Raw genomic sequence first — 18,998 nt, 5'->3', positions numbered from 1 at the left:
TTGTAGAGATGAGAACAAGAAAGGAAGTTGAGGCACTTCCCAAGGAGAACTTTTTTCTATGAATGTCCCCGAGAAAGGAAGGAAAGATATGGAATGATAGCCTGAGGAGATGGTAGGTTCTAGTGAAGGGCTTTTATTTGTTTCTATCTAAAAGATAAAGCAGAAAGGGATGGGATCAAACCACTTGTAACAGAGTTGACCTTGGTAATGAAAAGGATCATTTCTTTATCAGAAACCCAGGGAAAGGTGAATAAGGGAATGAAGTCAAAAAAGCTATGAGATGAAAAGAAAGAAGAATCTCATGTCAAATGGCATTAATTATTTTTTCCAATAAAGTAAGATGAATGGTCCTTTTCTCAGGAAGGAGATAAAGAGTAAGTATGGGAAGCTTAAGGAGGGAAGAGAAGATTTGGAATAACTTTTGTAAGAAGTCAGAGAATGGATGAGAGGCATAAAAGGATTGCCTTGCTATAAATAAGAGAGGTTGAATAACATGAATTTATAATGTACCCTGTGACCAGGATTATAAGACCTCCATCTTCATTCAGGAGTCCATGAGCAGAAGCACAGGAGGAAGACAGCTGTAGTAATCCAGGGGAGAGGTCTGGTAATGGATGAGTAGCAATAGGACAAGAAAGCAAGGGATTAAAGAGTAAAGGACAGTACATAGCAGAAATGGCTAATAATAAATAAGTAAAATTAGAGGCAATTGACTGAGAAAGTACTGAAGGTTAGAGGGATTAGAAGTTTTTGATGAGGGTGAAGAATAGGTTTAGGAGGGATAAGGGATAAGGAAGATGGAATGACAGAAGATTACGATAAAAAGAATGTCAGAGTTCCTAATCAGAGAAGTAGAATACTTGAGTGATGCTGAGATCTACTTTGTGACCATTCTTATGTGAGCTCTGCTATGGACTGAGGAAGTAGGTCATGGAATTTCAGGAAACCAGCATACAGAGTAGAGAGTAGAGAGGCAACATGAAAAGCAGAGCCTCAGAGAAAAAAAAATGGCCAAAACAAGAAATAGAAAATGAAATAAGAGCCATGGAGGAAAAACTTGGAAGGAAAATAAATAGCTTAGAAAGGAAAGGGGGAAACCTTACCAAAATAGCAAACTTCTTGAAAAACAGAATGGAGCAATTCAAACTCAATGAATTCAAGAAACAACAAAGAATATAAGAATGAAATTTAAAAAGAAAAATAGAAAAAAAAATCAAGAACAGGTAACGGGGGGGAAACATCATAGTAAGTTTCTCTAATAAAGAATATAAGGATTCAAATTAACAAGACTAAGAGCTATTTCCCAATAGATAAATGGCCCAAGTATATAAATGGTTTTCAAAACAAGACATCCAACCTTCAAAAATCATATGAAAAAATTCTCCAAACTACTGATAGTTGGAGAAATGAAAATGAAAGCAATTGTGAGGTTCTACCTCACACCCTCACAGTTTGGCAGAGATAACAAAAGAGGAAAATGATAAATGTTGGAGGGGTTGCACAATGAGGCACTTTGGGTTGAGCTGTGTGTTGATAAAGTCCATCTGGAAAGCAATTTGTAACTATGCCACCAAAATTACTAGATAGTGACTACCCTTTGACCCAGCTATACCACTTCCAGACCTATATTACTAACAAGATAAAAAAAAAAAGATAGGACCCATGTGTTCAAAAATCTTTTTATTTAGTAGCCCCAAACTGGAAACTAAGGTGGTAAACACCTATTAGGTAATGGCTAAAAAGAGTGTGGTATAAGAGTAACAAAATATTTTTGTGCCATAAAAAATGATGAAATGGAAAATATTAGGTGAAACTAGGAAGATCTGTATAAACTGATACAGAGAAAAGTGAGCAGAAATAGAACAATTTAAACAATGATAACATTATAAAGAAAAACAACTTTGAAAAGAGTTTTTAGAACTCTGATTAATGCAATGATAAACCATGGAATCTAGAGGACTGAAAAAAAAAGTCACCCATCTTGTGCCAGAGATGATGATGATAACATTTACATAGCATTTTTTTAATGTGCCAAGCACTGCACTAAGCACTTTACAACTATTATATCATTTGATCCTCACAAAAACCCTGGGAGATAGGTGCTTTTACAATGTACATTTTATAGATGAGAAAACTGAGAAAAACAGAGGTTAAGTAGCTTGCCCTAGGTAACACAGCTAAGAAGTATCTAGGGCTAGATTTTAACTCAGGTCTTCCAGACTACAGACTCAGCACTCTATCCACTGCACTCCCTAGTTGTCCCAGAGAGATAATGAGTTTAAAATGCAAAATGAGACATACATTTTTGGACATGGTCAATGTGGGAATTTGTTTTTCTAATGTGAGAGTTTTCCTTTCCTTTCTTTTCTTTTAGCTGTTCAGTTGTGATACCTGGGGGTAGTGAGGAGAAAATAAATGCTCATAAATTTTTTTAACTTAATAAAATTATCCTGAAAAAGTGTAACTAACCTGAAAAGCAGGTTAAGGAAATGTCATTTAAGAATCATCAGACTCCCTGAAAACTATGACCAAACAAAAATCACAGATACCATTTTTTAACAAATTATAAAGAAAAACTGCCTAGGTTGATTGGAATTAGAAGGCAAAGTTAATAAATCAAGAATCCAATTGTCACCTTCTGAAAGAAACCTCACATTGAAATCACTAAGGAATGTCATAGCCAAAATATAGAGCTGCCAAGTCAAAAACAAAAAAATAAACTGCAATTTGAAAGAAAGAGTACAAAGGAATCAGAGTCAGGGTCACAGAAGACTGCTGAAAATACTACAAAGGAGAAAAACAACAACAATAACTTGCAACAGGATATTACAAAATCAAAATGCAAAGGATTATGACAAATAACAACTTACCCTGCAAAAAAATTAGTTATAATAGTACAGAGGGGGGAAAAAAGATGGACCTTTAAAAGAAGAGGATATTAAAAGTACTCCTGTTAAAAGAATCAGAGCTAGGTAGAAACTTGGAAACATATAACACTGGCCTCAAAGAAAAATGTAAATATATTTTAGTACTTGAAAAGGACTAAACGTTGAGCTATTTACAATCTAATAAGAAACAAGTGTCCCCCCCCCAATTATTTTTAATAGTCACAGAAGGAGTCATGAAAGATAAAAATATGGCCTTAGCAGGTTGTTTTGCTTTGATGTTGTTAAGAGAAAGAAAGAAAGGAAAGAGAAAAAGAATATACTAAGGAAAAAATTAAGAACAGGAGAACTTATTATTTCTCATAATTGGTTAGTGAGAAGCAAGTTCACCGAGAATTGGGTAGAGCAAGCAGCAATCTCATGAACTGCAATCTTATCTAAACCAGAGGTGAGTTAAACATATACACTCATTCACAGGCGTGGGGGCGCGCGCGCGCGCACACACACACACACACACACACACGCCTCTTTTAAAGAATGGTATAGAAATACATTAAATTCAAATAGGAATTAGATGAAGACAAAGAGATCAGAGAAGAGTTTAATTCAGAAAAATAAAGCTTGGGGGGAAAGATAAAACAAAATTAGACTTTGTAGAATGGATTACAAATGGAGGATTTAAAAGGGGAAAAAGTGAAAAATCAAGTAATTGGAATGTATAGGTGAGGTCAGAGAAAAGAGTCAGCAGAGAGAAAACTACTTAAATTATAGTTACTGGTGTTGATCACATTTCTACCCACTACTTTCCTCTCTGTATAAAAGAGTTGGGGGGTGGGGTAGAGGGTGGTGGTGAGGAAGAGCTAAAAAAATTATAAAAGGATATGATAGAGGGAAATATACAATTAATGATTAAACTCATGAATATAAAGGAGATAAACTCATAAAATGAAGCAGGGCAGCAGAATGAATTAGAAAGCAGAATTCAACAATACATTGTTTCATATGAAACACATTAGAAGCATAAGGATTCATGCAGGTTAAAATGAGAAGCAGAAGCAGAATTTATCATGCTTCAGACAAATTTAAAAGAAGTATAAGTAGTAATCATCATCTCAGAAAATAAGAGCAAAAAGAAACATGTTAAGTGATAGATCGGGAAAATACATTATATTTAAAGGCACTATAAATAATGAAATAATATAATTTTTACATATTAAATTTGTATGTGTACATATACAAACATACTCTTAATCACATACCACCTAAGTACTTAAAGGAAAAGTTAATTAAATAACAGAGACAGAGAGCAAATCAATAACTAGGAACTTCAATGTTCACCTTTCAGGTGCAGACAAATTCAACAAAATTAAATAAATAAATAAATAAACAAGACCTTAAGAACCTTATATTATTAAGGTCCTCATAAGGACCTTAAAATAATTTTTTAAAATTTGGATATAACAGAAACAATTACATGTATTTCTCAAATGTTGATCATGAGCTAGGAAGCAAAAACCTTACAAACAAATACAAAAAAAGCCAAAACATTAAACATTTACTGCACTGGCCAAAAATTAAATAAAAATATAATCATTAAAAGGTGTCTGAATAAGAGATTTGAACTTAATAAAAGATCAATTTAATCCTACTTAATTGGTAGGACAATGAATGAAAAATATAATTAAAAACCTGAAAATTAAAGAAAAGTCAAAAGCAAACAACAAAAACACTGGATTGATAAACTAATATTTAGATCATCTGATCAAACAGAAAAGAAAAGAAAATATTAGATAACATCATATGACAACTAAAATTAATTGTTCAAATTCTAATTGGTCAGTAAGTAGCTACTGTCTCTGTAGGAGTCAATGGGGGATTGTACTCTACCACATGTAAAAATTATTTTATTTGCCTTTCCACTTCTATCTTCTTGTATTCCTTCAGGAGAGTTGGAACAGTTTATACAAATTAGTCCAAAGCTACTTACAGAAAAGTATGACAAATAAGAAGGCAGTATTTATGTCCCAGTTAGATTTTCATGACCATTTGTTAAGATCTGGATTTGTAATAAGACTGCTAGGTTTCTACCACCCGAGTCAGAGACTGTGCTAAGCACTTGACAATTATTAACTCATCTGATCCTCACAAAAGCTCTGGGAGATAGGTGCTATTATTATCATCCCCATTTTACAGATGACGAAATTGAGGCAAATAGCGATTAAGTGACTTACTTGGGGGTCACACAACTAGTAGGTGTCTAAGGCCATATTTGAATTCAGGTCTTCTCAATTTGAGGCCTGGCTCTCTATCCACTGTGCCACCTTGCTGCCATTCATCCTCTGATTTCTCTTTCATAATTATTGTTAGGCCTAGTAATTCTGCAGTCAGGAGTCACTCCTGTGTCTGTGAGCCTTCTTGTTCTCTTTGCAGTAGGTAGACATCAAATTTTTTTTCAATGTGGGAGCATTCATTAAATAACACCATAACAAACACTGAAGAAGGCAGAAAGATAGCAAGTTGATTCTTTCACACATCAAGATTTAAACTTGACTGAAATTTTCAGAAAAAATCAAAAGCACAGAGAGAAGGAATTGAACTAAAGGTGTACACTACTATCCCAATGGCATAACCTGCATATTATTATTCAAAACTTAGTCTTTTAAGGGTTAATCAGGCATTTTAATTAACAGGCATTAATTAGAAAAGTTGTCTGTAGGGGCAGCTAAGTGGCACAGTGGATAGAGCACTGGCCCTGGAGTCAGGAGGACCTGAGTTCAAATCCAGCCTCAGACACATAACACTCACTAGCTGTGTGACTCTGGGCAAGTCACTTAACCCCAACTGCCTCACATAAAAAACAAAAATGAAAAAAACAAAAACAAAAAAACCCAGAATCCTATCCTAGAAAAGTTGTCTGTGAAAAATGTCTAGTCTTGTTGGGAGGAAGATATTGTCTCTTCTACTTTCTGTGCATGACAGAAAGTGAGGAAATCTATCTCTAATACAGGTATTCTTAACCTTTTTGTCTTTTAGAACCCTTTGGCCTTCTGGTGAAGCCTATGAATCCCTTCTCAAAATAATATTTTTGAAAACACAAAATAAAATACAGAGGATCAAAGGAAATAAATCATTTTTAAAACAGTTTTATCTATCATTTAATTTTAATATTCATAGCTTGTTTTATACATAGTTGTTTGCATGTTGTCTCCCCATTAAAGTGTGAGTTTCTTGAGAGCACGGACTATCTTTTGCCTTTCTTATATCCACCGCACAGTGCCTGGCCCACATTTGGTGCTTTTCACTGACTAACTGATAGATTCCATGTTAAAAGCATCTGTTCTAATGATTTAAAATCTTTCTTTCCTTGTTTCAGGTGCTCCTCTCTGTTAGGGGAAAGTGTATCTGGATGACCTGGGATGCATGCTTGGGCCATTATATGTGTTTACACTAGGGAATAAGTGTATATGAAGGTAGGGGGAAGAAAACATGTTTTCTCACTTCTCTGAAATTATGTGTACTTCCAGTAACTAGAATGTTTCCTAGTTACTTCCTCTCCTGTCTATTAGAACAAAGAATAGGGAGCTGGGTGGCTCAATAGGTAGAGTGCTGAGCTTACAGTCAGAAAGATTTGAGTTCAAACACCGCCTCAGATACTTGCTGGCTGTGTTAACATTGAATAAGTTATTTGACTTGCTTGTCTCATTTTCCTCAACAACAGAATGGGGATAGTAACAGTACCCAGGGTTAGTGTGAGGATCAAATGAGATAATGTTTATAGGGCTCTACTAACTATACTAACTGTAAGTGCAAGCTATTAATACTTACAAAACTTGTGATTTGAAATGCTTTTATCTGATGAAAAGATGATTTTATTATTCTTTCTATAAGCATGTTTAACTACAGGTCACTTGCTCTTTCTTTCATATTCTTTTTTTTTTAATTTCTCTGTTCCATTTAAATTTACTATTGCAGGTAATGGTGGTGAAATCTAAAAACTTGTGTTTTGTTCCCATTACTGGGTATCTGTTCTAATATCAGAAATCCTAAATCAAAAGGTGAGAGTAGAATTCCCTCTCCTCTTTTCATAATCACACTTGAAAAAAATAAAAGAAAGAAAATAAAGCCAAACTTTCAGTATCAATAGCAAAGCAAAATTCACAACAAAAGGAGAATAGAGGAAATTATTAGAAATCATTTTATCCAACTAAGTGGTGATAAAAGTCAATAACTTAAATGAAATAGTAAATATAACAATTACATTAATAACAAAAGCAAAAATCATCTCTGACAAAATGCAAAACCCTATTTTGTTAAAAATAAAAGCACAAGAATAAATGGACTCTTCCTTAACATAGTAAGCCAAATCTATTAAAAGCAAAAACTAGAATGACCAATAATGGAGAAATGCTTGAAGCTTTTCCAGTAAGAACAAGGGAAAAGCAAGGATATCCACTGTTATGTCTAGTCTTTGCTACAGTTCTTGAAATGATAATCATAGTAGTAAGACAAGAAAAAGAAATTGCAATAATAAGCATAAGCACAGAGCAAACAAATAAAAGCAGAAACAAGAGAAAAATATATACAATAAATACAACAATAAAAATGAAAGGATCCCTAAAAGGAGTTTGATTTCTGAGTAATGAAACAACTAGTAAAAGTCACAGACAAAAATTAATAAATACATACTTCCTCAGGGCTGAGAGGTGGTGGCTTACTAGGACTCTGATGCAAATTGCAAAAAGAATCAACAAAATGTTTTTTTTAAAACTAATAAATAAATGTCATCTCACATATTTTAAAGCTACCTTAAAAGTTTCAACTTTTTACACTGATCTATATTTCCAAATATCTTGAAAATAAAATATGCTATTAGTATACAAATGACAACAGTTAATGAATTAGGTTGAAAATCTGCAGTTACATGTATAAATATCTTCAGAATGTAACCGTACCTTCCAAGAAGAATAATAATTCATCTAATTGTGAAAATTTATTTCATTAAACACATGAAGTAAAATTTGAAATTACTTTTTGTGTACCAATTCTAAAATTCACTGATATTTCTATAACTATGATTTTTTTAAAGTATGTTCGTTGTTTAGTTGTTTTTCAGTTATATCCAACTCTTTGTGATTCCATTTGGGGTTTTCTTGATGAAGATATTACAGCAGTTTGCCATTTCCTTCTCCAGCTCATTTTACAGATGTGGAAACTGAGGCAAACAGGGTTAAATGACTTGCCTGGCCAAGAGCTAGGAAGTATCTGTGGCTGGATTTCAACTCAGGAAGAACAGTTTTCCTGACTACAGGCTCAGCGCTCTATCCATTATGCCATCTTGCTTCCCAGTACACAGGATCTTAAAAGTTCATATTTCATAATTCATTGTGGTGTGTTGCTGACTCTGGATTCTTGAAGCATAAGTTCTAGCATATTCTATCATGCTAGTATGGACCTGGCAACAGATTATATCTGCTTTCCAAGAAATTCCTTAGACAAGTAGAGAGAAGATAATCACCAATTGGCTGCATTCTTTAGGTGATGCATTCTTTGGGCAAGGCAACTCGTAAAAAAGAAAAAAAAAAGATAAGGACCAAGTTTGGAAGAACCAAGTTCCTCCAAAATCAGTCAACATTCACTAGGAATAAGAAACAAGAGAAGCCAAAGTCTGTAGATTACATAGAAACCATATATATATCAAGGATACTTTTTTTTTCTTTTCGAGAAGAGTTAGAAAGGACTTAACACAGTGAATGCTAGACATTATCACAGAGTAAAATTGAAATATCTTTACAAGAGATTACTAGTTATTGAGTATGAAATCAGACTGTTGACTTGTTAGACCAAGGCACAAAATCAATATCAAATTAGAAAGATAAAGACGAGCATAAAATATGACATGCAATTATAATAGCTCCAATCTGACCAATTCAAACAAACTCCTGATATTGAAAACAGTAAACACAAAAAGGAAAAGATGTCAAAGATGTAATATTTCCTAAGTAATTTTAACATATAATTAATCTCTTTGAAAAATAGAGCGCCATAGCAGCTAAGGGCAACAAAGGTTTAAAACATGTATTTATTTGCACAATGCAATCATATGGAGGATGATGAAAGATTATAACCAATATGCTCCTTCAAATGGTGAGAAGCAGTAGAAGGAAAATTGAGTTTACAGAGACCTTTGTATGAGACCAAACAAAGCCATATCATTGCAAGATAATTTATGGGTGAAACTTGAAGGACAATGAAGAAAAAAGATAAAAATAGATTTGTCAAATTTTGGATAATAAATATTTGTATTTTAACATCTCAGTTGCGTATGTACTAAATGAAGAATTAGAAATGGCAATAAAGGCAATGATAGGAACTCTTCAAGCCAAGTATTCATAAAGGAGATCCATGATGGAAGAGATATAATTTTGAGAACATGTACAAATGGATTTTTAAGATATTCAAAGAAGTTAAATAGAAAAAATAACACACTATTACCACCCAAAAAAACCCCCAAAAAACAACAATTCAATCAAGACAACATCAAACAACTCTATAAAATCTTTATGCAAATGATTTCTATATGTATTAAAGGTATAGTCAAAGTATGAGAACAGGCAGGATTTTCCAAAGGATACAGCAGATGACATCTTCACGGTCACATAAATGACAGAAATATGAGGAGACTACTAGGTCCTACATTATTTATTTCTTGTGGATCATAAAAAAGTGTAAGCTTAAAGGATATATTCCAACAAGATACTGTCCATTCATGTGTCATATTACTGCTGCAGAGATGAAACAACGGAGGTTATTTTGTTAATACTTTACCATAACATTCTGAGGTAAAATTTTATAAGAACAGAGTTCTTTTATCAAGAGAATGGGAAAGAAAAAGGAATATGGGGAATTTTATTTTATAGAATCATTAAAAACAAATTCAGGCACTTATTTGAACCAATACCCCTCCCCCCAAAAGCTTAAACCTATTTATATATTATTATGTATATTGAATCTTGACTTTCAGTTTAGAAGAAAAACAAATCTATTGCCAGCATTCTAGAATTCTTTTTCCTGGAAAGAGAGAATTGTAATTAGATTCCAAGCTTAATGAATCTTTGGAGATAGCAATAACTTTCTGCAATTATACCTCATCTAATTTTTACAAACAATAGTGACTATCTTGGTTATAGGAACTAAGTCAGTTCCTTGAAGAGTTCATATAGGCAACAGCTACCTGAGGACCTCCCCAGTGGGCAGACCTTTAAGGTTTATATAAAAAACTACATATAAAAGAATACTCACTTCAACTGTAAACTTACAAGAACAAATAATTCCTACAAGTATTAAGTCCCAAATGAGCAATTGAGAAGTCACAGGAGCTGTAATTTATGGTTCTTTTATTCAATAAAAGATTACTAGCAGCAGAGAGGCAGCTGAAACCTTTAGATTATACTGCAGTTATTAAGCTCAGAATAAGGATTGGAATACAATATACAATTATGATAGGGAATCAACTCTGCTCAGATTGTTTTTGCAGGTGTTTTTATTTAATTAGTCAATAAAATGAAATTATCATTTCTTAAAGTGATTTAATAAACATAATGTACTGTCTTTAGAAATATTAGAGTTACTAAAGAAAGGATTAGGAATTACAACATATTTTGGCTTCTAGTGATCCACTGGTTGGGTTGGTGACTCTTCTTTGAAATTAATTACCTTAGGTAGTTATAAAGACATGGAAATACTCTCAAAATAAAGGAAACAATTAAAATTCAGGAAATTTTAAACCAAAATCAACTATTCTCATCAAATGATTAATTTTTCTAAATATATTACAAGTAAACTGTGACTTACATATCATATCAACATTAAAATGATATAAAATAAAGTGAAGAAAACAATTAGTATACATAACAGTATTATATTCATTTTCAATTATTAAAAAAACAAAGACATGGATTATTATAGCATACATGATTTTGAAATGTATTCAACAAAAGGGAACTCTATTGATTTCTTGTTTATGGGAGACCATTTCTGTATTTTAATATTTCATTATGATAACAATGAGCTATACACTAGAAAGAAGCTGAATTATGGAAATAAATATCTGTAGTAATATCATCACCTCACATTTAACAGAATAAAATTATCAAATAAAAATGCCACATTAAAAAAAGATATTCATTTAGTTCTTTGGAACTGGTGGGAGGAATGTACTTAAATAGTGTGTCTTACAAAGACATCCATTACTATGATAATGAAGCAAAAGAGTTAACTAGAAAAATAAATACTTATTTGGAACAAGATAAAGAAAAACAAACTAAATTTCTAGATTTGATACATAGCATGTTTTTGCTCTACATTTCTTTAGAAGAAAAGACAATAATTTGAGAAAATCTATTTCAGAAATATATTCTACAATTACTTCTTTCTGATTGGCCAGCGGGCAAGCATTTAAGATATATAAACATATGCTTTTCAAAATATAAACTCAAAGGAGCATAATTAGCAATTTCAAGGAAAAGATCCTTAAGTAATATACTCAATGTAAAACCAAAAGTAGTTTTGGTTTTGAAAATATAGTACTATATATGCTAATGTTTTTCATTGATAACTATTTTGGATTTTAGTGAAAACGAAGTATTCTCTAATTAACAACTTGCATAGAAAAAAATGATGGACTGAGATTTTGATCAGGAACATCCTTTGTGTACAGCTTCCTGGTATTGTCAGGGTGGAGATAAACAGCAATTAAATATACCAACAAACATGTAAACCATAAGAAAATATAGTTATAAAATATGGTGTTTGAGTAAGCTTTGTGGTTTTTATATTTAATATTTCAATAACAAGAGGCACTAATAAGCTGTCAAAAATTTCATTATTACAGAATGGAGTTAAATCTTATATAATATTTCCAAAGCCTACCACTGGTTGAACCACACCCTAAATAACAGTTAACTATACATATATAAAGAGATTTTCTCAAAATTTCACAAAGATTTTCTCAAAATTTAGTTATTAGAGATTCAATTAGTATCATCTTTACTTACAATGATAAAATAGTAAGTAGTTGGAAGCTTATGTACATAATAACTAAATTCTACCTACTAGTTAGCAAATTCAGTGGTATAAAATAACCCTGTACTTACTAAACATCAAACTCCGTCTTGGTATGAAAGACAACAGCATGGTCTGACATAGATGCAGATTCTAAATTTTTTTAAGAGTATTTATAAAACTACCAAATAGTAAATTCAAAAAAACTACCATATATTCAATAAAGCTTTCAATAATTTGTAGCAATGTGTAACATTTACAGAATTTATAGCAATGATCACCTGAGTATTTTATTATGACACACAGTAACTGAAATTACTTCTTTTAAAGTTTGAAACCTATCATGATATAGAAAGATTATAATTTTCCTTTAAGGATAAATTTTGGTAGAGGTTATGTTTGGGTTTCAGCTATTCAACTTAACTAAAAAGACTATCCAGAATCAAATCAAAGAAAGAAATAACCAATAACCCTGACTTACTCCATTACCGCCTATATTTCCTACGCCTATTCAAAATATTAGGATTTTTATTTAGTGGCACTATTACATTTAAATAACTGTGATACTACTTAAACAGAAGTCATAACAAAAAGACAGGGAGATGTTATCGCCAGGGAATTACATCATCTTGGGGGTGGGGAGAAAGGAAAATCTTATTGCGGAGTGAGTATTATGGTAAAATTCATGGAGAAAAGATTTCTTTAGATGCAACCTACCACAATGATTCTATATGGAATTAAGCAACAAAATTATTTCCTGTGTTATAATTAATCTTCAATGTCCTTCTATTAACATTCACAGCATAGCTTAACTGGAAGCATATAGGCCTTCGATTAAATACATCCATAAGAAAGTACAATATCAAAAACGTAGCTTCACAATAAGATTATTTTTTCATCAGAAAATTTATAAAGATCATTTTCCATGCTGACAGTGCACATTTCATCTATAAGTTTGAAGAGTCAAATGCTACCACAGCTGGGGGTTATTTTGCCAAATGGCTTCCAACAGGGACCACAGAGATGCAAGCTGGAGGGTGGGGGTAGGGTGGGAAGTGTAATCTGTATGTAGGAAAAATAACAACAAACCTGATGGGAAATAACTATTAAATTAAATAATTTTAAATTAATTATCACATAACTGATCTAATCAAATACACAATACAATGAAAGAAAGCAACACTGAAGAAACAGTCAGATATTAAAATAAATGATTTATGGTTACCTGCAGAGATTAAAACAAAAAGCAATGGCTTGACCCAGATGTATTTCATAGGGATTTACTAAGGCTGAAGGGAGGGGTGAGGGATGGATACCTTTAAAAAAAATCCATCATGAAAGAAACTGAGACAAGATTATAAACAAGAGGCCAAGTTATAGCGCACCATGGGATTTTTAATCTGGCTACCTGTGGTTTTTGCAGTTAAAGCCTTATTCAGCAACAAAACATGAGAGGGCCAAAAGAAAACAAAAAAAATCACATTTATATGTCAGTTTTGCAAATGATCAAACAGCGTGAATCAAGAATACTGAAAATACATTTAAACGCTGATGACTTTTTCTTAAGGCACCCGTTTCATCAAATATTATTGAAAATTACCTGTGCATCTCGTTTCTTCAACTCTTGAATTTTATTTTCATGCTCCATCTTGGCAGCGCGGAGCTGTTTTTCCAGTTTTTCAATTTCCCGTTCATGATCTCGGACTAGGCAGTCCTTCTCTGTATTATGCTGCTGGAATAGGTGCGTCTTCTCCTGTTCATGCTCCCGTTTCAGCTCTACTATCTGATTGGACAATGAAGAGTACAGTTCATCAACAGAACATCCTTGTTGTCATGACAACTCACGTACAGCTTAATTTTTTCCTTAATTTGATCAAGTCAGAAATTTTATTTTTACGTCATTATTACCTCTAAAGGATTCTTGAATTTGAAGGATTTTATTACAATTAATACCCTAATAAGTTAAACAAATTCAGTAAATCTCTGCAAACTGTTGACAAAAAATGGTTCATTATAAAAAAGAAAAATGTCATATATGATATATACTGTCCCATGAATCCTGCTTTTGCTGGTCAGCAATGATGAAAGCTATAAATAATTAATAGTCAGTATCCTCTGCCATTCACTAAATAGATACATATAAAATACAGCAATGAAATCGGCCAAAGGTTTCTTTATGATTCTCAAATGAAAGCTGAGTTAAATACTCATCTGGATTATGGCATATATAGTTGTCTTTTAAAAATAAAATGATAAAAACAAGACTCCATTATCTCATTATCAGCTACGGTACACCACTATAAATAGATGTATGTGTTCTTGAAGGACACCTGCTGTGCCACAAGCTTGCGCCATGATTTCATAAAAAGCATTCTATTCTCAGGATCCTTTCCCAGTCCACTCCACACTGGATACTGTGACCTTGGCCAATCTTAGCCTCTCCCTGCTACCCTGAATGGCAGCTCGAGACCAAGGGCCTGGTTGCTGCAGCTTTGATACTAATCCTCACAGACTGTGCACAATGGCACCCTACCTGGCCTTCAAACTATAGCCAGCCAGGCTGCCTTTGAAGCAGGTGATGAATAGGGGACTGCAGGAAGCCAGCTTCCCCAGTGAACTCCAGGACACACAGCTGCTAAAAACAGTCACTTGGATTTTTCTTCAGTTTTGGTGGATTTCGGGGAAAAATCCGCTATTATCAAGAATGTTATTTTCAATGTGAGAATCCATCTCCAAAAAGGCTAACAGTAGGAGCCTGCTCAAAATCAATCTTGTTTTGTGCAATGGAGTGCCTGACTACCTTATCTTAAAGCTATAGCATTCTTTTCTAGAGGCATATTTCCTGCATTTACTCTTGCTGCTTTGTTCTTTGGAAAATTTAAAAAATCTTATTCCTAAATTAAAATTAGGAATTAAAACTTTTAATTGTCAACCTATAATTCATAGGTTTCAAATCATTTTTCATTCTAAAATTCCCCAGAAAAGCAGAAAATACCAACATTTATTTAACCCTTTACAAAATGACTATAGTTTTAATAAAAACCATCAACCACTCCCATATCTTTATTATCCTAGTACATGGATGTCTTATTGACCACTGCAAAAAAAAAAGTACAATAACAATAGTAAAGCTAAGTTATAACCGATTTTGTTGATTTCAAGAGTTAAAGCTACTAGCATGTATATCAGTCAAAATACTTTCATAATTATGAGTACAAATTAAATTTCTTAATTAAAATATACTACCACCAAAGTTTTATAACTATGCCCTTGCCTAGCACTGGCATGCTTATTTCATATTTGAAACAGATAAATATACATTTTCTTAATTCAAACAACTATAAAGTTCACACCAATACTGCTATAAGGCAGGATTTCTTGATACGGATTAAATCCCTGGCCCTTATATTAATAAAGAACATGATTCAATGAAGTTTTCTGATTTTTACTTCTGGGACACATTTTCATTTCTGCGTAATATTACCATTTAAAGCTTCTTTTTCCTTTTTTTCTTCTTAGAAAATTTTGATTTATTCAAAGAAATTTCTTAAGGCAAATGTTAAAAATAAAATTGTTATTTGGAATAATAGTAAAGTACTATTAAAATCTCTTAAATTTCAAAATAGTTGGGACACTAGAAGTAATTTAAATTTAGTAGCTGGCCACTTACAAATTATACAAGAAAATAGCAACTGGTTTACCTATCACCATGAGTGGAAGAACAGTCACAAAGAAAAATTAACTCTATTAGTTCTATAATCCATTTTAAACTTATTGCTAATAATGCTGCTTTGTACTGATATAGTAACTTCCTCAAGGGCAATTCTAAGTGTTTTGAGTAGGTATATTTTAATTACGTTATCTCCATTTTACCAATGAAAAAACCTAAATAAAAAAAAAAAACTTGTTCCCCTCAAAAAAGGTCAAGAATTTGCTTGAGAAGACAGTAAGGTAGTAAAAAAAAATTACCTACCCAACTATAAATTTCTTTTTGTTGTCAGAGTGAATGTTCTCACTGAGAGTTCCCTATAACAATGAAATCACAGCTCTGGTACAAGAAAAATCTGGTACAAAAAACAAATCATAGAATATCAGTATGCCTGGGACAATCAGGCAAACTGATGCTGGTTGTGTTTTCCATAATATGAAGACTACTGGTGCAGGTTATGAGGGTAGAGTCAATGGTTTAGCAAGCTGTGTCTGACACTATAAGACTGGAGGATAAATTCAAACACCTCGGAGACTGGGGGATCAGATTCCTAGTTTCCCCATTAACAGTTAGGAAAGGGTCCTGATCATGAGGAAACTGACCTCACCCTCTCTTCCACTAACACGCTGCTGAAGTACTCAAAATATGGGTCTATAAAAGTGTTAAAAATGAAAAGTTTCAAGCAACCACTAAAAACGTACATAACTTCCAGATTCCTAGAATGGCTCTTCAATCTATAAGCCTTCTAGGCAATTAAGTAATGGAATTATTGGTAACATATTCAGGAGCTTTGGATTTCTTGAAGACATCACTGTTCAGTTATCTACAGTAATCAGGAATTCCAGCATAATACATGAGTTTAATCCTATATAGGTCCATAGGAGTAATGAAATATAGGGTATTTATTGAAGATTCTAAGAGGGGTAGCTGAAATGCTATGGAGTTGATCTTAAAGATGATAGTAGAATGATTCATTATATCCCTTGTTATATCATCATGGTTTATTTGAGTGCTCCAGAATTCTGACAAAGAATTGCAGTGTGGAAGTTAGGGGAATGAGAAAAGTTAAAGAATAGGGTTCATATCCATAATTTGGAGGTGGGTGGAAAGGCATTTGCTGAATGGATATAATAGGAATACAATGGATATAATAGGAATGGGACAGTTGGTGGCATAGGGGATAGAGCACAGGCCCTAGAGTTGAGAGGACCTGAGTTCAAATCCAGCCTAAAACACTAGCTGCGTAATCCCAGGCAAATCACTTAACACCGTTCGCCTCAGTTTCCTCATCTGAAATATGAGCTAGAGAAGGAAATGGTAAACCATTCCAAACTATGGCTATATACCTGCTCTTTAACTGCCCCTAACTTCTATACTACAATTCTTTGGTAGCATTCTGAGCCACCAAAATTCTAAACCATACATACAGATGAACAACTTCAGCCACGCAAACTTCCATGAGTAGGTTACAAGGTATGCTTGTCTACCCGCATTCGGCATTTGAGGTTATCTACCCCCTCCAAATCCCAAAATCTTAACAGTTGATATAATGGGTCATTTTACTGCTTCTGTGGATCTATACAGGATTAAACTCATATGTTATGCTGGAATTCCTGATTACTGTAGACAACTGAACAGTTTGATATCTTAAAGAAATCCAGAGCTCTTGAATATGTTACCAACAATTCCATTACTTAATTGGCTAGAAGGATTATAGATTGAAGAAACATTCTAGGAATTTGACAGTCAGGTGGCACTGTGAATAGAGAGCCAGGCCTAGAGTCAGGAAGACTCATCTTCTTGAGTTCAAATCTGGCCTCAGACATTTTGTAGCTATGTGACCTTAAACAAGTCATTTAATCCTATTTGCCTCAACTCCTCACCTGTAAAATGAGCTGGAGAAGGAAGTGGCAAACCACTTCAGTATCCTTGTCAAGAAAATTCCAAATGGGATCACAAAGAGTCAAAACACAACTAAAAAACAACTAAACTGAAAAAAAAAAGGAATACTGATATATGGAAGAGGATCAAAGAATTATCTTAATGATAGGCAGAATGAGAGCCGAGGTACTCCTCGAATGGACATCTGGTATGATTGGGTTATTGACCTATTTATAGATGGTAGGTGGGAAAAGGCCTTATTATCTTTACTGGGAAGGAGTTGAATGGATCATTCCACTTGTGATGCCCAAGTGGGAATTATTTCATTGGCGAGTCCATGTAGCAAAAAGAACTCTAGACTGTCTTGATAGCAGTAGAGGTAATTGGGCATAGGAGTAAATGTACCATATTCTTGTGGTTATACACAATTGCCAAGAGCATAATGCATTTCTGACCTTGGGGCAAAAGCCTACGATGAAATCCAGGGTCTTGTGAGACAACAGCCTCCTTGAAGTGGAGGCTGCAGAAGTCATTCAAACTTGCTGGTTCTTGTCTTTTACTTAGCAGAGACCCCACACCAGTGTATAAATTGGTAGTTGTCCCATTCACTTGCAAAATATCTCGAGCCACCAGAATTTCTAGCTAATCAGACATGATGCTGAAAGAATCCACATGCTTTAAAAGGAAAGTTAATTATGACACAAAATATTTGGATTCAGGCATTCCTCATAGGAATGTAAATCAAAATCTAACACCAAGGAAGATATTAGAAAAAAAGTGGCCTTCTCTACAGGGAGGATAAGGCTGCCCTGTGAGACAATTATGCACATTTAGGGAAAGTTCGAAGGAATGGACTAAGCTAACGTCATGTAGAATAAGAATAAAATTGACAAAAGATAAAGAAAAAGGCTACAATCCATTAAAAAAGTTGATACCATGCAATAGGAGGCGTGAATCTGAAGGAAAGTAACAAAAGTGTTTGGATGTCTAAACTAGTAATGTTCATCAGTAATTTAGAAAAGTATAAAAGTAAAAGTTTGTAATTTAAGGATATTTTTAGATTTTATCCACAGATATCTTCACATTTCTCAATGAAGGAAATACCAAAACCATGCCACATCAGAGCAGTCACAAAAATTCCAGTTGTATTTCAGTTATGTTAACGAATCACTAGTTGACCCTTAGAGAATCATTCATTTCTTTTTGCTTTAATTTCCTTTTGCTCTCCAATGAACCCTGACCTTGTAGACGTGTGTAATCCAATTACCCTTGAAGTTATGTTGCTAGGAGTCTCATAGTTCTAGTAGAGGTTTCCCACAGCCAACAGGACAAAGGTCTTCATACTAAAATGAGACTAGCTTCAAACTAGTGAAGACAGTAAGACCAGAAACACCATAGCAGAATAGCATCTGTTAAGAGTAGTGGTCAAACTGTGGCAGTGGCAGCTTTATATGACAAATGGA

General features: G+C 33.4%; 1 protein-coding gene across 1 annotated transcript in view; it reads right to left on the bottom strand.

The window, feature by feature from the left end:
* Positions 1-18,998, bottom strand: part of CEP112 (centrosomal protein 112) — a 460,933-nt gene that overhangs the window by 257,201 nt on the left and 184,734 nt on the right. The window contains 1 exon segment of the mRNA XM_021000956.2: positions 13,546-13,728. Within this exon segment, the coding sequence (XP_020856615.1) occupies positions 13,546-13,728 (183 nt within the window).

The sequence above is a fragment of the Phascolarctos cinereus genome, unplaced genomic scaffold, assembly GCF_003287225.1.
Source record: "Phascolarctos cinereus isolate Bilbo 61053 unplaced genomic scaffold, phaCin_HiC Scaffold_5;HRSCAF=322, whole genome shotgun sequence".
In the NCBI taxonomy this organism is placed as follows: domain Eukaryota; kingdom Metazoa; phylum Chordata; class Mammalia; order Diprotodontia; family Phascolarctidae; genus Phascolarctos; species Phascolarctos cinereus.
Note: the sequence above shows the minus strand (reverse complement) of the source record. Positions and strands in the feature narration are given on the sequence as shown.